Source organism: Furipterus horrens, unplaced genomic scaffold (genome assembly GCF_987537825.1).
Source record: "Furipterus horrens unplaced genomic scaffold, mFurHor1.1.pri manual_scaffold_13, whole genome shotgun sequence".
Lineage (NCBI taxonomy): Eukaryota > Metazoa > Chordata > Mammalia > Chiroptera > Furipteridae > Furipterus > Furipterus horrens.
The window spans coordinates 44,274,627-44,299,209 of record NW_028327183.1 but is presented as its reverse complement, the minus strand read 5'-3'; the positions used below and the strand labels follow the sequence as shown (position 1 = coordinate 44,299,209).

General features: G+C 52.4%; 2 protein-coding genes across 2 annotated transcripts in view; both read left to right on the top strand.

Moving 5' to 3' along the window:
* Positions 1 to 16,791, top strand: part of GRIN2D (glutamate ionotropic receptor NMDA type subunit 2D) — a 33,605-nt gene extending 16,814 nt beyond the window's left edge. The window contains exons 10-12 of the mRNA XM_090259989.1: positions 13,677 to 13,864; positions 14,059 to 14,291; positions 14,467 to 16,791. Of these exons, the coding sequence (XP_090116115.1) occupies positions 13,677 to 13,864; positions 14,059 to 14,291; positions 14,467 to 15,798 (1,753 nt within the window). The 3' untranslated portion in view covers positions 15,799 to 16,791. The remainder of the gene's footprint in view (positions 1 to 13,676; positions 13,865 to 14,058; positions 14,292 to 14,466) is intronic.
* Positions 16,792 to 17,892: 1,101 nt separating this feature from the next.
* GRWD1 (glutamate rich WD repeat containing 1) lies at positions 17,893 to 23,343 on the top strand. Its single transcript, XM_090260497.1, is given in 8 exon segments — positions 17,893 to 18,117; positions 18,290 to 18,407; positions 18,630 to 18,789; positions 20,491 to 20,704; positions 20,850 to 20,992; positions 21,133 to 21,222; positions 21,224 to 21,331; positions 22,369 to 23,343. Coding segments are annotated over 8 exon segments (1,338 nt in total). The 5' UTR covers positions 17,893 to 17,930; the 3' UTR covers positions 22,687 to 23,343.
* The last annotated feature ends 1,240 nt before the right edge of the window (positions 23,344 to 24,583 follow it).

The window sequence follows — 24,583 nt, the reverse complement described above, 5'->3', positions numbered from 1 at the left end:
GCAAAGGAAGAGGTTGTAAACAGAGATTGTGGGAGCCAAGCCATCAGCCAGGGTCATGACCTCATGGTTTGTATTCTGTCACCCAGCAGCTTCTCTCTTGAACCTTGTCCTTCCCCAATGCTCTGTTGTCCCTTTCTCAATTTCTGTGGGTCACATAGTCCCTAGTCTCCCATCTCTGTGTGTTCTTTCCATGCTTTCCCCCAAAACCTCCCCTTTCTGATAGTGAGAACTTGAGCACTTTTATTTTATTATCTTTTAAGGATCTTATTTATTAATTTTTATAAAGAGGAAGGGAGGGAGAAAGAGGGAGAGAAACATCCATTGGTTGCCTCTCGCATGCCCCCAACTGGGGACCTTGCCGCAACCCAGGCATGTGCCCTGACTGGGAATCGAACCAGTGACCTTTCAGTTCGCAGGACTGCACTCAATCCACTGAGCCACACCAGCCAGGGCAGCACCTTCTTATCAGTCACCTCTTTTTTCTCTGATCTCTGTAACTGCTGTTCTCTGCCTAACTTCGACCCCTTCAGGGAATTCCCACTTTCTCCTCGACCTTGACCCTTGAAGCACTGTTAACATGAGGTAAGTTTTGTTTTTGTTTTACTATTTAACTTATTTATTTTTAGACAGAAGGGAAGGGAGGGAGAAAGAGAAAGAGGGAAGCATCGATGTGAGAGAAAAACATCAATAGCTCTCTGACTGCGGACCAAACCCGCAACACAGACCTGTGCCCTTACTGGGAATTGAACCAGCGACCTTTTACTTTGTGGGATGACGCCCAGTCCACTGAGCCACACAAGTCAGGGCAAGGTGGTTTTTGCAATAGGCTTTTCTTTAACCAAGATGTTGGGCAGGCCCACTGCTAATGTTCACAAGGCCAGAGCAAGAGTACACATGGGGGCTTGCATATCATAATTCAAGCTAGCAAACCAGCAAAAATTCAACTTGCTGGATCCTCCTGCCTTGACATTTATACCCTAACAAACAGAAAGGCTAATAGGTGAGTTCAAGTTTAAACTTCTCAGAGTTCCATGAGAGAACCTGACTCCTTGTCTTCCTATCCGAGTCTGTTTCTCTTGCCTTGTCCTGCTTCTCAAGGCTGCCTGCATTCCTTGGCTCAGGGCCCTGAATCACTCAGACTCTGATGGCATTGTCCCATGTCCCCTTCTCTGACTGACCTTTCCCCTTCCCTCTTAAGGACTCTGTGATGATATCAGGCCTGCCCAGATAATCTAGGATCATCTTCACATCCCAAGACCCTTAATTTAATCATGTCCACAAAGTCTTTCTTCTCTCTCTCTCTTTTTTAAGGATTTTATTTATTTATTTTTAGAGAGAGAGGGGAAGGGAGGGAGACAGAGAGGGAGAGAAACATCAACGTGTGAGAGGAACACTGATCGGTTTCCTCTCACACACACCGCCCCCAACCAGGAACCAGGCTGCAACCCAGGCATGTGCCCCAACCAGGAATCGAACCACTTCCCAGGACGATGCCCAATCAACTGAGCTATACCAGTCAGGGCTGCAAAGTCTCTCTTGAAATGTAAGATAACATATTCACAGGTTCTAGGCAGTAGGGTGCAGCTATCTTCGGGGTGGGGCATTGTTCCGTCTACCACAGTTCCCTAGGGAATAATCTCTCAGGGAGGTGTGGATTCTGGGTGGGCACAACCCCTTGTCCCCAGGGACCCAGGCAGGGGGGAGGTGGGAAGGGGTGTCCTCAAAAACATGGGCCCAAAGCAGCACTCTCTTGTGGGAGGTCTAAGGTGCCTATTAAGTTTGGAGAATCATGAGCAGAGTTGTGTCCTAACACAGCACAGAAGAAAATAGTGTTTTTTTTTTTAATTGTGCATTTATTCATTCTTCTCTCTAGAGACCAAGTTTCCATATCTTCCTATATAATTCCGGGGTTCCGGCATCCCCCATTGCCAGTGAGTTCTTAACAGTTTTCTGGGGTGCTTAACAGCACTGGTTTTAAAACCAGATGGTCCTGGGTTCGAGTGGGAGCTACAGCCTTACTTGCTGTGGGGCCAGTCAGTTCAGCTCCTGAGCCTTAATCTTCACCTGCATAATATGGGGTCAGCAATCCCACCGGGCTACCAAGTGGCCATGGGAAGGGAACCTCGGAAGCCAAGGTTCCTGTCCTCTCCGTCTCTTCCTCTCCGGAGCTCTTGCTCTCGTCCTGTTCTGTCCGCACATATAGGTTCTTGGCTCAGCTGAGCCCGTGAGGTCTGTGCGGACCTCCGCTTCCAGCACCCCTTCAGCTCCCATCTGAGCCGGCGCAGCCTGGGTTCAATGTCACATCCCGCTGGTGAGAGTCCGATTGGCCCAGCTGGGGGCAGGTGTCCACGCTGGGGCCAATCAGCGGGGTCAGGGTGAAGCCTAGTCACGTGGTGCTCCGCGCTGCCACTCACCTGCTCCGCGCAGGTTCTCTACCATACGAGGAAGCCTCGAGGGGAGGAGAGGCTCCTTGGGTTTCCAGAACGCCTTTCCACCACTGATCTCCTGCCATCGCTTCAGCTGCAAGCGCGGTGGACCCCTCAGTCCCTTTCCAGCGCCCCCCCGTTCTGGAGGTTACCCCCTTTCTCTGTGCCTAGAACCCCTCGTCTTCACGATCCCAAGCCTCTTGAGTGAAGTTTCCCCTTCCCAAATCACTTTCTTCCTCTCTTTAAAGGTTTTATATGCTTAACACCTGCTTATTGTTAAAAATAATAAGGTTGCCCTGGCTGCTGTGGCTCAGTGGATTGAACATCGGCCTGCGAGCCAAGTGTCGCAGGTTCGATTCCCAGTCAGGGCACATTACTAGGTTGCACGTCAGGTCCCCAGTTGGGAGCGCAAGTGAGAGGCAACCATACATTGATGTTTCTCTTCCTCTCTTTCTCCTTTCCTCTCTCTCTAATAAAATAAAATGAAATAAAGAAAGAAACAAAGAAATAAATTATTTTTTTTTAAAAATAGTAAGGTTAATAACGAAGCCCCGGCCAGGCGGTTCAGTTGGTTGGAGCTTTGTCTGTGCACCAAAGGTTGTGGGTTCGATTCCCGGTCAGGGCACATACCTAGGCTGCCAGTTCCATCCCGGACTGGGGCACATAAGAGAGGCAACCAATCGATGTTTATCAAGTCACTGTTTCTCCGTCTCTTTCTCTCTCTCTCCCTACCTAAAACCAATAAAAACATATCCTCAGTGAGGATTAAAATAATGGTGGTGATGATGATGATGATGATGTAAAAAGAGAGCTCTCTCCTCCCCTACCCCCTTATTGATGCATTGTTCATGCATTTCCTCCAGCATTTTTTCCTAGAGCAGAGCTGGGAACGACATATTTAACTTAAAATGTTCTAGGGTCCACAGTAAAAGAACAGGCAGTGTCCATTTTAGTTATATACTTTATTTACCCCAATCTCCAATATATTACCATTGCTATATATACTATACACATTAATGAGATGGTCCCCTGCTTCTTTCTTTCTTGTACTTTCTTTGAGTGCATGTTCTACTTAGAGCACAGCTCATTCCAACCCGGGGCATTCCAGGGGCTCCGTAGCCACATCTGGCTAGTGGCTGCCATTCTGGACAGCCTAGATCTGCAGTTGTCTTTTTTCCTCTTTTTAATTCTTCCTCCCCTTCCTTTATCTTTTCCCTTTTTCTTTTCCTCCTCCTCTTCTTTCTCTTACCTGTACTTCTTCCCCATCCTTGCCCCTTCCTTTGCTTGCCTGACCCCCAGGTCTCACCTCCATTTCCCTGACCTTTAGAATCTAGAAAACATTGGCTCCAAACTTCCTTCCTAAGAATCCTGCAAATTCCTGGACTTTCCAGGGTCGCCCTGGCTTCAGGCTCTTCTTTGTGGGATTTAATTCACTTTCTGGGCCACTCACTGGCCCAAGCGTGCCTTCCTAGCTCCAGAGCCTATTAACCAGAATTGGGTCCCACCCTCCCTTCATCTCCACAAAAGCCCCCGCTGATGCCAGGGCGGTGTGCGCGGGACTGAAGACTGGGACCGGGAAGGGCGTCGGCCTCCAGCACTGTCCAGTTGAAGTGCGACGCCAGCTGCGGTGTACGTCTACATTTGTTAGCCACGTGGAAAGGCATAAAAAGAAACAGATGAGATTAGTCTTCGTAATATATTTTACTTAACCCTGTTCAAAATATTTCTGATCACATGTAATCAGTCAAAAAATGGTTGAGACCTTTGACATATTTTTTTTCCCACACAAAATCTTTGAAACCCGGTGTGCGTTTTATACCCACAGCACATCTCAGTTCAGACTCACTGCATTTCTTTTCTTTGTTTTTAAAGATTTTATTTATTTAATTTTAGAGAGAGGGGAAGGGAGGGAGAGAAACATCAATGTGTGGTTGCCTCTTGCACACCCCCAAAAGGGGACCTGGTCTGAAACCCAGGCATGTGGCCTGACTGGGAATCGAACTGGCCACCCTGTGGTTTGCAAGCCAGCGCTCAATCCACTGAGCCACACCAGCCAGGGCCAGACTTGCTGCATTTCAGGTGCTCAGAACAGCCTCAGTGGTGTGTAGCTACCGTATGGGGAAGCCCAAGTACAGATATCATCTAAATGCAAAAAGTTTCATAATGAACATGAAACATAAAACAGTTCTGGCCACCCCCTGGGACTTTTTCACTTCCTTACTCACCCCTAGATTTCTCCCCAGCCATCCAGCTGACTCATCTCTCCCTTCTCCCTCTTCTTCCATTTTGTCCTCCTCGGCTCCTTCCTCCAGGAAGGCCCTTGGGATTTCTACATCCTCTCCCTCTCTTTTGCAAAGCAGCAGGCTTTCCCTGGCTCTGCCCACCCACCCCTACTTCACAGCACAAAGTGCCCTTCCCTGGGAGGCAAGGAGATCTGACTTCCTCTTTTACTTCTGCAGGCTTCCCTCTCTCTCCCAATCCATTTTGTTCTTACTTTCAGAGAGCAAGAATTCAGAGACTGGTGTGTGGGAGGGGGGCCTCTATATCCCAAATTTACTTGGTTCCTGAGTTTGGGAGAGCAGTTGACAGTATGACCAGCAAGGGAGACCAGCCCCATCTCAAAAAAAAATCAATCCATGCTTGAGTTCAGGTGATCTGTGCACTTTTTTTTTTCCATTCAGATATCAGCCACAATCCCAGCCCTTACTAAGCAAAAATAGCTTAAGGCTTCATCTCATGTCTTTTTATATTTTATTAGTTTTCGTTGAGATATAACACACAAATCTGAAGTGTGAAGCTCATTGATGGTCTATACATGCATTTTACCTCCATGTGATCGCTCCCAGATGAAGACAAAGAAAAGGTCCAAGTCCCCAGAACGCTTCCCGCTGCGCCTCCAGTCACCATGGAGTGTTGCTGTAAACTGGCTTTGCCCGGTTTTGCACCTCAGTCACATAAACAGTCGAACAGTGTGTATAGCAGCTTTTGTGTCTGTCTTGTTTGGCCCAACATTACTACCAGGTCGTTAGTTCATTGCTGTATCCCACTGAGTATACCATTATATGAAGATACCAGAATCCTTCCATTCTACTGTTGGTGGACATTTCGGTTGTTTCCAGTGTTTGGCCATTATGAATAAGTCTACCATGAACATCCTTGTACACGTCTTTGGAAGTTGTACACATTCGTTTTTCTTGGGTACATTCCCATAGGTAGAAATGCTGGATCATAAGGAGAAGGATGCTTAGCTTCAACGATACTGCCAAACATTTTCTACAGTGGTTTTACCAATGTACACTCTCAAAAGCAAGGGCAGGAAAGTTCTACTTGTTCTGTATCGTTGCCGAGGCTCAATAGCATCCTCAAATCTTCTAAATTTGCTATAGAGTTTATTACAAATCAACACTCACTTATGTCCGTTACTTGTTTGCTGGGGTTACTATAGCAGAAATTGATTGTCTCACCTTTTCAGAGGCTAGAAGTCCTCCTGGCTCCTTCTGAGGGCTGGGAGGGAAGGATCCATTTCCAGCTTCATTCCTTGGCTTGTGGAAGGTTGTCTTCTCCCCATGTCTTCACGTCATGTCTCTGTGTACAAATTTTCCCTTGTTATAAAAACACCAGTCCTACCCTGGCTGGTGTGGCTCAGTGGATTGAGTGCCAGCCTGCAAACCAAAGGGTTGCCGGTTCGATTCCCAGTCAGGGCACATGCCTAGGTTGTAGGTTTGGTCTCCGGTAGGGGTGTGTGCCAGAAGCAGTCGATGGATGTTTCTCTCCCTCTCCACCTAAAAACAAATAAGTAAAATACATATTTTTACATTAAAAAAACAGACACCAGTCCTAGTTGATGAGGGCTCACCCTAATGACCACATTTCAACTTGAGTACCTCTGTGAAGACCCTGTCTCCAACTAAGTCACATTTTGACACACTGGGGTAGGACTTTAATAATATATGAATGTTGGAGGACACAGTTCAACCGATAACATGTCATAGGTGAATATTATTATCCTTATTTTTTAAAAAGATCTTATTTACTTATTTTTAGAGAGAGGGGAATGGAGGGAGAAAAAGAGGGAGAGAAACACCAATGTGTGGTTGCCTCTCGCACGCCCCCAACTGAGAACCTGGCCTGCAACCCAGGCATGTGCCCTGACCGGGAGTCAAAGCAGCGACCTTTCAGTCTGCAGGGCAACACCCAATGCACTGAGCCACACCAGTTAGAACTTTTCCTGTTGTATAGATGGAGAAACTAAGGCACAGCAAGATCCCACAGCTGCTGGCCGTGCGACTCTCAGCCCAGGCTCTCAGCCACTGTCACACACTGCCTCCCTCACACAGGCAGAAACCCAGAGGCACCCTTGTGGTCCTCCTCGGAAGCCTCCTGGATTCACAAGGGATACCCTTGTGTGTCTCACTGTCACATCGGAGGTCTTGCTTCTGCTTCATTCTAATCCTCCCCAGTGTTCCTTTTTATTTTTTTTCTCTAATTTTTAGTTCTATTTTTATCAGTTATACATACACATAATTTGGAGAATAAAATATTTTGTTTATTTATTTATTTTTAGAGAGAGGAGAGGGAGAGAGGGAGAGAAATATCCTTGTGCTGTTGTCTCTCAAGCGCCCCCAAGTGGTGACCTGGCCCACAACCCAGGCATGTGCCCTGACTGGGAATCGAACCAGCGACCCTTTGGTTCAAAGGCCAGGGCTCAATCCACTGAGCCACACCAGCCAGGGCCAAATATAAGATTTTTAGAAAGGAAAACCAGCAGTCCCCATCTGCCCACCCTCCATGGCTCCCACTCCAGAGGAATCTGCTTTCACCCCATTTGTGGTGTCATTTTGCTATTTGTGTCCTTATCTGCGAATGCCATGTTTGTATGGCTGCCTCTCGATTTTTCACTTGTAGGCATTTTCCATTCAATTTTCCTGAAGGAAGACACATGCTCACACTGTTATTTCAATTCCTGCACTCTCCCACGCTGCGATTCTGGCTGGATGAATGCGCAGTGTTTACACGTTGTGACTGTGTGAAGGCTCCCCCAGCTGCCACAAGTAGTAAACCGGGAGCCTTGCCGCTCCTACACAAGTCTTTGTGTTTCCTGGGGTTCATAATTGTCTTTTTTTTCAGTCGCTTAATGCCTGAGTTTTCTTTGTGCTTAACTAATTCAAACCCACATTCTCTGTTAACTACACAAATCTCTTCATGTGTTCGGACGCATCAGGTACTTCGTTAATGTCACCTTGTTGAGGAAGTTTCTCTCTTAACCTTCTGGCCTGATCCAGTCTGGTGCAGAGTCTGAATCCTGACTGATGCCTTCGCCTCCCTGCCCGCCTGCCCCACCCTGCGCCCCGGGTTCGGATCCCATCATATCCCAAGTCTTCTTCTTCCTGGGTTTGGCTCTCTTGTTCTTTTGAGCTTCCTGACAAAAAGCTCACGGGGCAGGGAGTAAACTTTTAAAGACATTGTATATCTGAAAATATCAGTACTCTTATGGGCCATCTGGCTGGACGTAAAATTCTGGGCTGGAGATCATTTGCCTCCAGATGTTTGAAGGCATCCCTCCTTTGCCTTCTAATTTCTAACTTCTAAGTTACTGTTGAAAAATCCGAAGTCATTCTGATTCGTAAGGCTTGTCTGTGACTCCTTTTTCTGTTTCCTACCCTTGGTGTGCTGACATTTCTAAGCAATGTGTCTTCAGTTATTTTCATGGCTGGGCCTTCCAGTCGTAACCTTATGTCATTCATTCTGGGACATTTTCTCAGTTTCTTTCAACTACAATTTTTTCCCCCAATGATATGATTTTCTTTTGTTCTTTTTGATTTAATCTTTATTGTATTTTGTTTTCCTCAATTACAATTTCTCCCTTCCATTTCTCTGCTCTTGTTTTTTTTTTTCTTAGAGAGAGAGGGGAAAGGAGGGAGAAAGAGAATGAGAGAAACATCGCTGTGTGGTTGCCTCTTGCACGTCCCCCAACGGAGAACCTGGCCCACAACCCAGGCATGTGCCCTGACTGGGAATCGAACCGGCAACCCTTTGGTTTGCAGGCCGGCGCTCAGTCCACGAAGCCACACCAGCCAGGGCTTCTGTTCTTTCTTTCTGGAACCCTTACTTATGTCATATTGGGCTTCCTTATTTATCCATCTCTCTATCTCCCTGCTCTATTTCCTGAGAGATTTTCTTTATATTATCTTCTACTTTTTCAGGAAGCTTTTCATTTCTGCTAGTGTAGTTTTAATTTCTATGCACTTTTTTAATCTCTGAAGTTTTATAGGAGCTTGTAAATTTTACAATACTATTTTATAGTGTCCTATTTTATAATATTCTATTCACAGTTCAAAATATCTTGTCCTGTTTCTCTGATGTTATTAATGACAGTGGTTGGGTTTGTTTGTTTTACATTATCTCCTGTCTGCAAGTTTCCTCCACCTCACCCCCATTCATTTGTTTTGTTTCTATTTTTTAAAGATTTTATTTATTTATTTTTATAGAGAGGAAAAAGGAGGGAGAGAAACATTGATGTGTACGAGGAACATCTATTGAACTGGGAATCAAACTGGCAACCTTTTTTTTTTTTTGAGTATATTTTATTGATTATGTTGTTACAGTAGTCCCGATTTTTTTTTCTTTGCTCCCCTCTGCCCAGTACCCCCCTTCCCTCCAGCAATTCTACCCCCCTTCGTTCATGTCCATGGGTCATGCATATAAGTTCTTTGGCTTCACCCTTTCCTATATTATTCTTACCTTCCCCCTGTCTATTTTGTACCAACCGATTATGCTTCTTAGTCCCGGCACCATTTCCCCATTTCTCCCCCTCCCCCCTCCCAGCTGATAACCCTCCAGATGATCCTCATACCTATGATTCTGTTCCTATTCTGGTTTGCTTACTTGGATTTTGTTTTTATTTTTTAAATTCAGTTGTTGGTAGTTGTGAATTTGTTGTCACTAACTGGTGACATTTTGATTCGAAGGCTGGTGCTCAGTCCACTGAGCTACACCAGCCACGCTGTTTCCGTCTTTCTTGTTAGAGGCTTTATTTGCTGTCTAGTAATTCTTGGCAGTCGGTTCATATTTGGGAGTGGGGGTCCAAGACTCACAAAATGCTGAGCCTGTGATTACATGAGTAAGGTTGTTGACAATGAACTTCACTATAGGGTGATCTGTCTGAACCACTTTTGTTGGGGAATCCCAATGTTAATATTTCTCAGTCTCTTTTCTTGGGTTAATCATATACATATGTATTACATGTGTTTGCATACATATATCCAAATATATATTATATATAATGTTTTAATAGAGAAAGGAACAAAGAAGAAAACAAATAATGAACCATGCTTGGTTGGGTAGAGTGTCATCCCAATATGCCAAGGTTGTGGGTTCAATCCCCAGTCAGGGCACATTCAAAAATCAACCAATGTCGTCGGCAGCCGTCTGTCTCGAGAGACGATGGTGTAGCTTCTTAAGAGTCTATCTGCACCGCCGAAAATGGCTGTGCAGTCCAACTCGGGAGTGACACGGTATCTGTCTCCTCCCGTGTTGAATCGACATCTTGCGATGACGCTGGAGTGTCCTCTCCAGTGAAGCTGAAGCTACAGAGCCTGGGCAGGGTGATATGGAGGGTCTGCTGTTGCCCATGCAGCAGACCCCCCCCTCTCTTCGCAGCTGAAGGGTCCAAGGGAAAGACGGAGTCAGTCAATACAGCTTGGCTTCAGGTGCGCCGCAGGAGTTGCCGGTGTTGACTACAACGTCAAACCGCCTTAGGGACTCCGGCTCCGGATTTTCTGTCGGGGTTTACTCCCTTAGCCTTTCCCCTGAAGAGGTATGCCGCAAGGCAGCGGAGGTTTTTTGGAGTCAGAGTTTTCCTTCTCTGATGTACCCTGACTGGAAGATCGAACCAGCGACACTTAGCTCGCAGGCCGACGCTCAATCCACTGAGCCAAACCAGCCAGGGCTAATCAACCAATGAATGCATAAATAAGTGGAACAACAAAGCTATGTTTCTCTCTCCCATCCTTTCTCTCTAAAATCAATTTTAAAAATTTATAATGAACCATGATCTCCCTGACAAGATAACCCCCGATGTTATGAAAGTTCATGCATTTACTCATCTACTGGCCTAGGCACTGAGGATATAGTAATGAACAGATCAAAGTCTCTGCTCTCCTGGAGCTCCCATTCCAGTCTGAGAGACAGACGTATGTGTGTCTAGAGCAGCGATCTCCAATGGCCTTACCTGTGATGATGGAAGTACTCTAGGCTGTACAGTCCAGTACAATAACCACCAGTTCCTGATCAGCTGAAATGAGGTTGGCATGACTAAAGAACTGAATTTTTAATTTTAGTTAAAATGTAAATTCAAATACTCACATGTGGCTCGTGGTTACCAAGGACAGCACTAGAAAATTCCACCCTTACAGGGAGTTACAGGTAGTTGGCCTGTCACATGGCCTTATTGGCTCACACAACAAATGTGGGCTTACGCCACTGCTGAGGGCAAGCAGCCTCGCAGGAAAAGAAAGGAAGTGAATTTCCTCCAAAGAAATAGAGAGCCCTGGTTGGTGTGGTTCGGTGGATTGAGTGCCGGCCTACGAACCATTGAGTGCCAGCCTACGAACCAAGAGGTCACTGGTTTAATTCCCAGTCAGGGCACACACCTGGATTGCGGGCCAGGTCCCTGGATGGGGGCACACAAGAGGCAACCACACATGGATGTTTCTCTCACTCCCTCTCACTCTTTCTGCAAATAAAATCTTTTTAAAAATTAAAAGGAAAGAGAAAGGAAGGAAGGAAGGAAGAAGGAAACGTGGCTTGTCCTCTCAGCTGGTCTGAAAGTCCATTCCATAAGCCCACTCACTTAGGAGGGGCAGAAAAGGAACTATCAAATCCCTTTTTTCTAAGGGAAACCTTCCTCTTTACTTCTTTCAGATCAGTTAAACGGTGCCGGCACACACACGTCATTATGCATTCCTTACTGGAAGCACACACTGTTCTCAGCTTGCCTTCTCCACGGAGGAGCACCTCTTGGCATCTTTCCACCTTCATAAATTCTTACCTCTCAGCTCCAGGCCCCACCTTGAACCAGCCTGAATTCACTCACTCAACTGCTTGTTTTTGTTTTTCTTTTTTAAATAGAGGTAGAGAAACATCAGTGTGTGAAAGATACATTGATCGGTCTCCTCTCACACGCCCCCAACTGGGGGACCCACCCCGCAACCCAGGCACGTGCCCTGCCTGGGAATTGAACCAGTGACCTCTAGGTTTGCCAGCATTCAGTCCGCTGAGCCACACCAGCCAGGGCTCAGCCGCTCTTTATTAAGCACCTGTTGTGTGCCAGGTGTTGTTCTAGCCTCTGTGGCTACAGCAGTGAATCAGACAGGTAAGGTCTGTCCCTCATGAAGTTTAAATTCCAGTGAGATGAGACAGATGATACACTAAGTCACCAAGGACATTTTTATAGTTACAAGGAGATACATGCTATGGACAAAAATAGAGCAGGATGAATGAGTTTGGCAGACCTGGGAAAGAGGCTACAGGCTGCAGTATTAAATAGGGTGCTCCGGGAGGTGTCTTTGGAGCAATTATTTGAAGGAGGTGAGTGAGTGAGTAGAATGTTCCGGCAGAGGGAACAGCAAGTGCAAAGGTCCTGAGGCAGGCGCCCACTGGCGTGGTCCAGGAACTGTGCTGAGACCAGCATAGCTGGAGCAGACCTAGTGCAGGAGGTGTGCATGGGAGATGAGCATAGAGGAGTAAGGAGAAATTTGGGGGGAGTGTAGGGCCTTGTAGCTCAAGGCAACTCTAACCTCTGAGTGAAGTAGGGAGTCGGGGGAAGCTTGTGAGCTGAGGAGGGGCAGCAGCTGACTGAAATGTTTAGCTCCCTCTGGTGCCAGGGCAGAATAAACAGGAAAGTAAGGACAGGCACCGAGTATTTTATTTTTCCCCAAACCTGTGCCTAAACAAAGGCTGGAGAATGTGAGATCAATGAGTTTTACTAGAGGTTTAGGGACCATAGGGGATAGGGGGGCAGCATTATATTCCAGAGCAACAAACAATTAAAAGTGAAGGCTCTTAGATCCCCTCTTCCTGAAAGCCACTCAAACTTCCCACCCCTGGAAGCTTTGGTTTGGGGCTTCCCGGTCTTTCCCCACTGTACCCCTCCCCTGTGTCCCTGAGGACCCCCAAAGACTCTCCTTCCATCTTATCCTCATTTCCAGAGCCTCCATCCCTCCTCTTCAGCCTGACCCTGGAAACTCCAAGGTTTTCCCACTTAAACCCAGAAGCAATTCACCTTTCACCCTCAAGGGCGTTTTGCTAAACCAAGAGAACCTAGAGAAATTACAGTTTGCCGACAAGGCAGCAGTGTCACAGGCCGTAGTGGCACTTTTCTTGCCTATATATATGTTTCCAGATGTCAGCTGGGACCTCCCTGCCTGCTAGGATCTATATAAAGTTAACTCCAACGCCATTCGCCAGTGGGAGGGTGAGTGCCCTCCCCCCGCCCCCACTTTCTACTCTTCCGCTAGCGCTCTCTTCCCCCCACCCCAAGTGTCTGCTTCCGCTGATCCATTCCATGTGGGGAACCCTCTCTGCGTGCCTCCCTGTGTGCGGTGCTGGACCAGTTTTCTCCCCTTCTTTAATTTCTCTGCAACCCACCACGTACACAAGGTATTTAGGGGCACGTGTGTGAGTGTGGACACGGAGGTATTAACAACATCAACTGAAAACTAAAGATTTTATTTATTTATTTTTAGAGAGAGGAAGGGAGGGAGAGAAACATCAATGTGGGGTTGCCTCTCACACGCCCCCAACTGGGGGCCTGATCCACAACCCAGGCCTGTGCCCTGACTGGGAATCAAACCAGTGACCTTTTGGCTCCCAGGCTGGTGTTCAGTCCACTGAGCCACACCAGCCAGGTCCTCAGTTCTCTTTAAAATGAAGGAGTATATAGGACTCCTTTGGAGGGCTCCAGTGAGGATTAAATGAGTAATTATTTCATTAACAGTCACAGCTAACATTTCTCCAGCATTTCCTCTGCACTAAGCACTATCAACCTTTGCAGCAACCCTGAGGGATGTACAGATGTTATCCCCATTTTACAGATACTGAAACTGAGGCACAAAGAGGTACAGGTTGCTCAAGAAGAGTTACTATTTAGTAACTGGAGCAGTTGGAGATCAGCAGTGGCAGGGGTTCTGGGCTGGGCCACGAGGGCATGGGCGTGGGACTGACTCTGCCCTTCGTGCCCCCTGCCCCCAGGAAGCTGGATGCCTTCATCTATGACGCAGCTGTGCTCAACTACATGGCCCGCAAGGATGAGGGCTGCAAGCTGGTCACCATCGGCTCGGGCAAGGTCTTTGCCACCACAGGCTATGGCATCGCCCTGCACAAGGGCTCCCGCTGGAAGCGGCCCATTGACCTGGCACTCCTGCAGTTCCTGGGAGATGGTGCGGCTGCACGGGGGTGCCTGGGGGAGGGGGAGAGCCCCGAGTGCCTTGGAAGGAGGGGATGCGGACCAGGGCACCAGAGCCTAAGGGAGGTGGCGGCTGCGGGCCTAGACTCCCATACCAGAGAGGAGGGTCCTCCAGGGACAGAGGTGGAAGGGGACCTCTAACTGCTCACCCTTTCCCCCTTTCCCCAGATGAGATCGAAATGCTGGAGCGGCTGTGGCTCTCCGGGATCTGCCACAATGACAAAATCGAGGTGATGAGCAGCAAGCTGGACATCGACAACATGGCGGGTGTGTTCTACATGCTCCTGGTGGCCATGGGCCTCTCCTTGCTGGTCTTCGCCTGGGAGCACCTGGTGTACTGGCGCCTGCGGCACTGCCTGGGGCCCACCAACCGCATGGACTTCCTGCTGGCCTTCTCCAGGGTACGGGGGAGAGAGGCAGGCGAAGGGCACAGACAGGTGGAAACTGGCAGGGATGCCTAGGAATGGAAGGGACCGCGACGGAGGTGCACGAGAGGAGGAAGGAATTGGGGGAGAGGGGGAGGCGGGCATTCCCGGGCCTACCTCTCTCACCCCACCTTTCGTGTTGCTCCATCAGGGCATGTACAGCTGTTGCAGCGCCGAAGCAGCCCCCCCGCCGGCCAAGCCCCCGCCTCCGCCGCAGCCGCTGCCCAGCCCGGCTTACCCTGCGGCGCGTCCCGCGCCCGGCCCCGCGCCCTTCCTACCCCGCGAGCGCGCCGCCGTGGATCGTTGGCGCCGCGCCAAAGCCACGGGGCCGCCGGGGGTCCCGGGTCTGGCCGACGGCTTCCACCGCTATTATGGTCCCATCGAGCCTCAAGGCCTGGGTGTGGGCGAGGCGCGTGCAGCGCCCCGAGGCGTGGCCGGGCGCCCACTGTCCCCACCGGCCGCGCAGCCCCCACAGAAACCACCGCCATCCTACTTCGCCATTGTGCGGGACAAGGAGCCGGCCGAGCCCTCCGCCGGCGCGTACGCCGGCTTCCCGTCGCCGCCCGCGCCCCCTCCCGCCGCGGCCACTGCCGTCGGGCCACCCCTCTGCCGCCTGGCCTACGAGGACGAGAGCCCGCCGGCGCCCACGCGCTGGCCGCGCTCTGACCCCGAGAGCCAGCCCCTGCTGGGGCCGGGCGCGGGCGGCGCAGCGGGCACGGGGGGAGCGGGCGGCGGGGCCCCGGCTGCGCCACCCCCGTGCCGCGGCGCGCCGCCCCCCTGCCCGTATCTCGACCTCGAACCGTCGCCGTCGGACTCGGAGGACTCGGAGAGCCTGGGCGGCGCGTCGCTGGGAGGCCTGGAGCCCTGGTGGTTTGCCGACTTCCCCTACCCTTACGCCGAGCGCCTGGGGCCGCCGCCCGGCCGCTACTGGTCCGTCGACAAGCTCGGAGGCTGGCGCGCCGGCAGCTGGGACTACCTGCCCCCGCGCGGCGGCCCCGCCGCCTGGCACTGCCGCCACTGCGCCAGCCTGGAGCTGCTGCCGCCGCCGCGCCACCTCAGCTGCTCACACGACGGCCTGGACGGCGGCTGGTGGGCGCCGCCGCCCCCGCACTGGGCCGCAGGACCCCCGCCCCGGCGCCGGGCCCGCTGCGGGTGCCCGCGGCCGCACGGGCACCGCCCGAGAGCCTCGCACCGCGTGCCCGCTGCCCCTGCCCCTCACCACCACCGCCACCGGCGCACCGCTGGGGGCTGGGACCTCCCGCCGCCCGCGCCCACCTCTCGCTCGCTTGAGGACCTCAGCTCGTGTCCCCGCGCCGCCCCCGCGCGCCGGCTCACCGGGCCCTCCCGCCACGCGCGCCGGTGCCTGCACGCAGCGCACTGGGGGCCGCCGCTGCCCACCGCGTCCCACCGCAGACACCGGGGCGGAGACCTGGGGACCCGCCGGGGCTCGGCGCACTTCTCCAGTCTCGAGTCCGAGGTATGACGCGGCCCCGGGGGCTGACTGTCCCCTCGGTCAGCGCAGGCCACAGCCCGAGGGGGCACGCGCAGTGGACAGGACCCGCGTGGGGTGGTAAAGAAAAAGATGAAACTGGCCGGATCCCGCCTGGAGCAGCGTTCTGTGCCCCTTCGTTTTCGGGGCACTGTGAGCCCAAGGGGATTGCATTCCCCGAATCTCACCCAGCCTGAGAACGAGGGGGAGAAGGTCTGAGAGCCCACCGGACTTTTTTTTAAACCCGACAAGGGCTTTTTAACGTCACCAGATGGGGCGGGGGGGTGGGGGTTCACGCCACGCCCGCGCCTCACCCCCACGCCCGGGGCCGTGGCCCTCACATCACTGTGCAGCTCCCCGGTCCCAGCTATGCCTCCGGGGAAGCCCGTTTTTAACCTTTCATCCATCGGGACTCAAAACTGTGAGACGCGTTCGCCAAACTGTGACCCTAGACCCTTGGCCCCGCCATAGAGAAACCCCTGACCCCAGACTGTGACTTCCGACCCCTACAAATGGTCATCCGACCCCAGACTGTGACCCCTGGCCCCAAACTGTGGCCCAAACCCCAGACTGTGACGCTTGACGTCAAAATCGAGACACACCGTCCTCCTGTTCCGCCCTCTGCCTCATTTCCCTATTTTGACATAGGACACGCCCCCAACGAAAGCCCCGCCTCCTCCTGTCCCAGCGCGGATCCTAACCTGCAGGGCCCAAAACTTCCCACCCTGTCGCACCTCACTACCGGCCCCAGGTGCCACCAAACACATCCTCTCCAAATCCAACCCTTATTTGTTACCCTTCAGTGATGACCCAGCAGACGACCCCACCCCCACCCCCCAAGCCTCCTCTTCTCGGATCTCCAGCCGGGTCTGGAGCTGGGTTGTGGAAGGGAGGGTCTGGGAGTCCACACACACTACCAACTTCGCTCCCCACTCTCCTGTTCCACATTGCAGTGTTTGGAATAAATCATGTTTTTATGCCTCCTCAGTCCAAGTATGAGCTCCGCGTCTGTCTCTTAGCCCCACTCAAACATCTGGGGGAAACTGAGAAAAGTCCCACAGAGAAAGAGGGAACAGAAAAAAGAGAATTAGAGCGAGAGCGGAGATCCTAGAGAGAGGTGGGAGACAAAGACCCAAAAAGAGAAGGTGAAGAAAGACCCTAAGAAGAGAAGGGCTGAGAAGGGGCAGGGGTAGACAGAGACCTAGAGGTATGAGGGACAGAGAACTCAGGAAAGAACCAGGATCAAACCATTTCAGGATCAAACCATTTTAGGATCAAGTCTAGGGTCCCTATGGCTACAGGCAATGAGGCTTGCAAGATTCTTAATGTCCTGTCCATGCAAGCGAGGAGTGTCTAATACGTTCCAGCCAACCCACATATCTTGAATACCGTTAATCTCACCAATGAGAATATATTTCTAACATTTCATTATGCCAATTAGCCAAACCTCTGGTGCTGATGTGCAATAAAGAGAGTCAAAGCGCTTGTAAGAACTGCCTCCAGAGGGTGGACTTTCCGATTAAGTGCTCGCTGACCATAGCTGAAATGTGAAGTCCTGGGTAGGCAGTTGACTGCCCTGAGAGGGTAGATTCAACCGAGTAACTTACACGTAATATCCTTTTTACATGAAGCATTTTGAAGTAAATTAAAACTATCATCACAGGAGAGGAGAAGAAACCGGCTTTATGGGTCCTCAGAGAACAGAAACTCACGCTCCTTGTCTGTAAGAGCTCTTATTTGCATACATGAATAATCAACTAAGTGAAAATAAAGCGCTGGGAGTTAAAGGTGGTAAATCGAGTGGAGGCTCAGAACTCCTTTAGTTGATGGGGAACACAGATCTCCCACAGAACTACAACTCCCAGGAGGCCTTGCCACAGCTCCGCGGAAAAGTGTCCGAAGTCACGCGGACTGTGTGTTTTCTCAGTATACACATCAGGCATCCTAGGCTAAACCAGGACGCCGTTACCGTAATTCTCCTTCTACTTCTCCCTACTGCCTTCTCTAATTGGTGATGTAGGTTTCTAAGGTAACCGCGCAGCCTGGCGGATCTCTAAGGCTGGGGGGGGGGGGAGCGCAAACCGGAAGTGACGATTTACTTGCGCCTACGGTGGGAGACTCCCAAGATGGCGGCGCGCAAGGGCCAGCGGCGCACGTGTGAAACTGAGGAACCCATGGAGGCCGAGTCCCGCGACGCAGGATCCGAGGGTCCGGCCCAGGTCTACTTGCCCGGCCGGGGGCCGCCGCTGCGCGAAGGAGAGGAACTGGTCATGGACGAGGAGGCCTATGTGCTGTACCACCGAGCGCAGACTGGTAGGGCTGGATACCCAGACTCCTGGGTCTTGAGGGGATTAGGATCTGCGCTTGTAATTTAAGAGGCGCTCTGAAAGAGAAGACTGGGGTCTGAGAGGGGTGATGTCACACTGGAGGGGCCTGGGATCCCGCTATTCCTTTGAAACTTTCCATTCTCTCCTTCCCGCCCCAGGCGCCCCCTGTCTCAGCTTTGACATAGTCCGGGATCACCTTGGAGACAATCGGACAGAGTTTCCTCTTACAATTTACCTGTGTGCTGGGACCCAGGCGGAGAGCGCGCAAAGCAACAGGTGGGTGAGACCTGAGGCTTTCCCAGGACCAGGAGTCCAAGTCCCCAGCCTCTTACAGCTTCAAGGTCCAGGATTCAGCCTCCAGCACCCCATTCCCCAGGACCCAGGAGGTAGGGCTTCTAGTTTGTGCCTCCCTCAGACCCAGAAGTTGGGGTTTCTGTCTTCCCTTCTCCCTAAGGATCCTTACATCCAGCGCCTTAGTCACATCACACTTCCCCCCAGATTAATGATGCTTCGGATGCACAATCTGCATGGAACGAAGCCCCCGCCATCAGAGGGCAGTGATGAAGAGGAGGAGGAAGATGAAGAGGATGAAGAAGAGCGGAAGCCTCAACTGGAGCTGGCTATGGTGCCCCACTATGGTGGCATCAACCGAGTTCGGGTAAATACAGTCTAAGGAGTCTGCTGTATGTTCTCTGGAGCACACCCCATCCCTCATGTCTGTACGGGCACCTCCTCATGCCCTTCAGCTTTTGGGAAAGCATCGAGCTCATAATTTTCTTTTCCTAAAGATTATTTTCAGAGACAGGGGAAGGGAGCAAGAAAGGGAGAAAAACATGAATGTGTGGTTGCCTCTCCAGCGCCCCCAACTGGGGGCCTGACCCACAACCCAGGCCTGTGCCCTGACTGGGAATCGAACCGGTGACCCTTTGGTTCACAAGCTGGCGCTCTATCCACTGAACCACACCAGCCAGGGCTCATAGTTTTTACATTCATTTATATGTTGTAGCTATTCTGAATTGTCGCTGAGTGCTAGGTGCTATGAGGGTATTGTTTTATGTTCTCTAAAATGGTGAGAGTTATGAAACTTGCCTGATGTGAGGATGAAATGGAATAAGTAACATACGATTATTTCAGTATCTGAAATACAGTAATATCAGGTGCTCAGAAAGAGCATCTGGTTGCAGTGTGTCTCTGTGTATTTTTTATTTTTTTCGGAACTGTTCTGAGCTGTGGGGTTACTTTTGTGGTTCAGGGTTATAGCATCTTCTGATTAGGCTGATGAGTGAATTTAATGAGATGACGCATAAACAGCACCTAGATCAGTGCTTGGCGATAGTAGCTTGCTGTGTGTCTCCATTAAAGTATTTCTGTGTTCCGGGTACTACTCTAGACCCTGGGGATTTAACAGGGAGCAAAAGGTCTCTGGCTGCATGAAACTTACATGCTAGTGGAGAAGTGAACAAGAACACACTTAAATGTTATTAGTGTTAGATGTGTATTATGTTAGATGTGTAATATGTTAGAGGTGCTAAGTGTTGTAGAGAAAAAAATAAAGTCAGGTAAGGGGGTTAGGGTGTTTCTGAGTGGGTTGCTATTTTAAATAGTGTGGTCTGAGAAGTATTCACTGAGAAGGTGTCATTTAAACACAGACCTGCAGGAAGTGAGGGAGTGAGCCCAGGGTCTGTGGGGAAAGATTTGCAGGCAGGGCAAACAAGTTCAAAGCCCCTGGGGTGAACTTGGCATTTGGCATGTTTGAAGAGTTTTGAGGGAAACTGGGGAGACCAATGTCTTCATGGCTAGGGATACAGTGAGAAGATTTCAGGGGTGGACACAGACAAGAAATTGTTTAGGGATTTGAGGCCATTTTAAGGACTTGGCTTTTACTTGGGGAGAAATTGGGAGCCATTGGAGTGTTTAGAGCCAAGGAAAGGTGGGCTAGGAGTCTGGAATTCAAGGGGGAGGTCAAGGGGAGGGATGACTAGAAACCCTGAGACCAGATCTCCTTGTGAGCAAACGGGTGGGGCCCAGAGGCCTGTGACTCTCCAGCCTTTAGAGGCTGGGAGACCGGGAATCTGAGCAGAGCTGGTGGGAACCACAGCCTCAATTCCCAGGAGTCTTGGAGTTTTGTTCTCCCACCACCACTGCCTCTCCCACGGGGTCAGGAGTTGTCCCAGGCACCAAGCTGCTCTTGCAGACTGTGGTCCTTTCCCACAGAGGTTGCTGGGCTTGTAGTCCCAGCCCAGGGGCTGGTCAGAGGTCCGAGGAACTGGAATCTTGACTTCTCAGGGATGCTGGAAGCCGCGGTCACTACCCTGAGCCTCCTGTCCCAACCCACCTCCCCCGCTTTCTCCCCCTGTAGGTATCTTGGCTGGGCGAGGAGCCAGTGGCTGGGGTGTGGTCAGAGAAGGGGCAGGTGGAGGTGTTCACCCTGCGGCGGCTTCTGCAGGCGGTTGATGACCCCCAAGCCCTGGCAATGTTCCTCCGGGACGAGCAAGCTCGCGTGAAGCCCATCTTTGCCTTCGCTGGCCATATGGGCGAGGGCTTTGCGCTGGACTGGTCCCCCCGTGTGCCTGGTGAGCCCCTGGGGTGCGCACTTGGTCCTGGCAGTGAGAAGGAGCAGGGTCTGCAGCCAGGGGAGGGCGGGTTGCGCTGAGACTCCAGGGAGGGGAGTGAGCTGTGGGCAGTTGGGACCAGGGGCTTCCTGACTCCCTTCCCCAGGGCGCCTGCTGACTGGTGACTGTCAGAAGAATATCCATCTCTGGACGCCTACAGATGGCGGCTCCTGGCATGTAGACCAGCGGCCGTTTGTGGGCCACACACGCTCCGTGGAGGACCTGCAGTGGTCCCCGACCGAGGACACGGTGAGGGAGGACTGGGGCTTGGACTCCTGTGTCTTAAGGGAGGAGGGGACCCGGGGCAGGTCCTAGTGAGGGGCCCACCAGTGGTACCTGGTCTTGGGTGGGGTGAGGGGAACCACGGGTTGCTCAGACTCCTCTTCCAGGTATTCGCCTCGTGCTCAGCTGACGCCTCCATCCGCATCTGGGACATCCGGGCAGCCCCCAGCAAGGCCTGCATGCTCACCATTGCCACCCGCCCACGATGGGGACGTCAACGTCATTAACTGGAGCCGCCGGGAGCCCTTCCTGCTCAGTGGAGGGGATGACGGGGCCCTCAAGGTCTGGGACCTGCGGCAGTTCAAGGTACTTTCGCAGCGGGGCACCTGGGGCTAGGGAAGCTCCTGTTCCCAGCAGCCACTAGGATCTGTGGGTTTCCCCTGCTTGGGCGGTTTTATATACCAGAGCTGGGAAAGCCCTATGCATTGGGGTCCAGCCCCTTTGGGGTACAGATGAGGAAACAGGCTCAGCAAGAGGATGGCTGGTGTGGAGTCACTCACTCTACCAGCTGGAGAGCTGACAAGAGGCAGAAGAGGCTGGGCAGTGGCAGAGACTACAATTCCCATCTGCCCATGCGGGGGCCATGCAGCCTGCTAGGGGCTCAAGGGCTCAGGGAGTTGCAGTTTTTTCTTTCAGTGGATTTTATAGAATCATCTGAGACTTGGAGCCCAGCTCACTCATTGCAAGAGAGGAAACTGAGACACAAAAAGGACAAGAGCAGATATGACGTCATGGCCAGAGTTGACTTTGTAAAGCTGGGAGGGGTTCTGGCCAGGACAAGTGGCCCTTTCAGGATCCCTCTGAGGAAAGCCCTAACTTCCTAAGGCTCAGAGCCTTCCCAGGGTCACCGCGTGGTAGTCTTTTCCCTCCATGGTAGTGGGTTCTATAGAACTGGCCCAAGGCCAGGTCACATGGCCACGTTGATTCACTCTTGGAACTTTGGAGCCACTTCTCCATATTAGAGAGACTCCATCCCCAGCAGCACCTTTGTTTAGGGAAAGTGTCTTCGTTCTTTGCACCAGCTACTTCGAGAGCCTGGGAGCCGTGCTTGGGCCCCGTTAAGGCCCTAGAATCAGTGGGGAGGACACTTGCTGAACCACCCCCTTCCTGGGAGGGGCTTCTTTGCAGGTGAAACCAGGGATCCAAGCAGCCCCTGGGACATTACACCTTTATGACCAGCTGTACTTTGCTCTCTGTCCCTTTTAGAGAACCTGGGTTTGTGGGGGCTCAAGGGTGCTACCCTGGTTGAACCCCGGGGCTAGAGAGTGGTGGGGGACTCTGGCTGGGGTGCCCCAGGAGTCGGGCTGAGGTGCTCAGAGCCCCTGACTCCTGTTTTCCCACAGTCTGGCTCCCCGCTGGCCACCTTCAAGCAGCACGTGGCCCCTGTGACCTCCGTCGAGTGGCATCCCCAGGACAGTGGGGTCTTCGCAGCCTCGGGTGCAGACAACCAGATCACACAGTGGGACCTGGCAGTGGAGCGGGACCCTGAGGCGGGTGACACGGAGACGGACTCCGGCCTGGCGGGCCTCCCCCAGCAGCTGCTGTTTGTGCACCAGGGCGAGACGGACCTCAAGGAGCTGCACTGGCACCCGCAGTGCCCCGGGGTCCTGGTCAGCACTGCCCTGTCCGGCTTCACCATCTTCCGCACCATCAGCGTCTGACGTGGGCCCAGCAGTGTCCCGCCTGGCCTCGCGCTTGCGAACTGAAGTTGAAGTCAGATCTGTTGGCCAGTCCCCTCCAGAAGTACTTCGCTTGGCCCGTTGGCTGCCATGGTGGGTTCTCTTGAACTTCCTGTTCTTCGAAAAGATTTGTTTGCTCTGATGACCCCTTTGCTAACGGACTTGGATTGACCCGGAACTCTAAAGCAGCTTGGTTTGGTCTACCGAGCCCTCCCACCAGAGGACGTGGTCTGACCCGTGGCCCTCTAAGGCCACTGGGTGTGACTCCCACGACCCCACCTGCCCAAAGACTTGGTTCCGCCCAGTGATCCCCCCAGCACTACACCCCTCAGAGGACGCTCGGCCCGTTTCACAGGTGGGCCTGGTGTGGCCCAAGATGCTGTGGATATTTTGTCAGCTGTGACACTTGGCTTGACCCTTTGACCCCAGGGAACTCGAGTACTTTTTACTGGCTGGGCCAGATTTGAGGGGTGGGCTTCTCCGGCAGGATTAGCTTTTACCCCTTCCCGCCGCCAGGACTTCACAGTGGTGTGGGGGTGCTGCACAGGCCTCTCCCCTCCCTGCTGTGCTGAAGGCAGACACTGGGGGGAGGAAAGTCGGGAGCTCCTGAGAGGCAATAAAGGACCGGCTTAGGCCTGACGCGTGAGGGCCTCGTCCTGTGAGGAAACGGGGAGGAAGAGCAGGGATCTGGCACCTGCTCCCACCCGCAACCCGTTGGGTGCAACCCAGTACTGCCTTTCCTAAATTTTATTCCATCTGGAACTCATTCCGGGTCTCTACTCTGGGAGAGTATTTTACCTGTGACCCCCAGCTTTTTAAGGCTTCACCTCGGGGGGAACCAGGGAGCCCCCATTTCCCCTTACATCACTGTCCCCTTTGTCAGGATCCCACCACTTCTGTGTTCCCTCATTTGTGTCCCCATCATCCGCTATCTCCTGGCCCCCACACTCTGTCCCTGCCCCCTCCCCCTCCTGTGTCTCTGCCACCATCTCCTCTCCAGCTTCCTTGGGCCGTGGCCCAGCGGCCTGCCTGGCCATCCTCCCTGGCTCCCCCTCTGCGGCTCTGAGCTGGCCCCACCCCCTGCCCCCCCTCGGGCCTCTGATCTGCCTATGGACACAGAGGTCGAGTGCCCAGCATGAGGCCCCTGGGGCTAAGGACAGACCGCTGCCCCTCAGCACCCACAGAGGAGCCCCCAGCAGAGGGCATGGGGGTGGGCCGCCCCACCAGGTACGTGTTCCATGCAGAGGCTCCAGCAGGAGTCCTGGAGCTGAGGGCCACCCCGCTTCCTTCCACCCACCCCCCCCACCCTGCTGGCTTGGACATCTACCCTAACATCCCCACCCTATCCTCATCGTTCTCCCTCAGAGAGGCCCTGTCTTACCCTCGCTGACAGTTTAGCCCCCGGGCCACCTCTCCCTTCAAGTTTGGTGCCTCCAACTCAGAGCACATTGATGTTTTCTGCTTTTCCTCATTGCCCCCCCCCCCATCCTCCATCTCAGCAGCCTCTTTCCTGCCCCATCTCTGTGTCTTCCATTGGTCTCTGTCTTCACAGCTGCATCTCCCTGTCCTTCCACGTCCTAAGCCATGATCTCTACTTCCAGTTGCTCCTCATCTGCCTGTCTGTTTCCATCTCTCTCTCCCTGGGCCTCTGTCCCCCCTCCTCCATCCCCCCAGGTCTTTTTCCCTCCCCTGGGTCTCCCCCTCCCTCTGGATCTCTCTCCCTCTGTCCAGGTCTCTGTCTCTGTCTGGGTCTCTGTCCACCCTCCCCGATCTCTGTTCTTCCCTCTTTCTCAGGCTCCCTCTCTTCCTGCTCATATCGGCTCCTGTATGCTTGTCTTTCCCCAGTCTCCACCCCTGCACCCCCTCCTGCCAGTCTCTG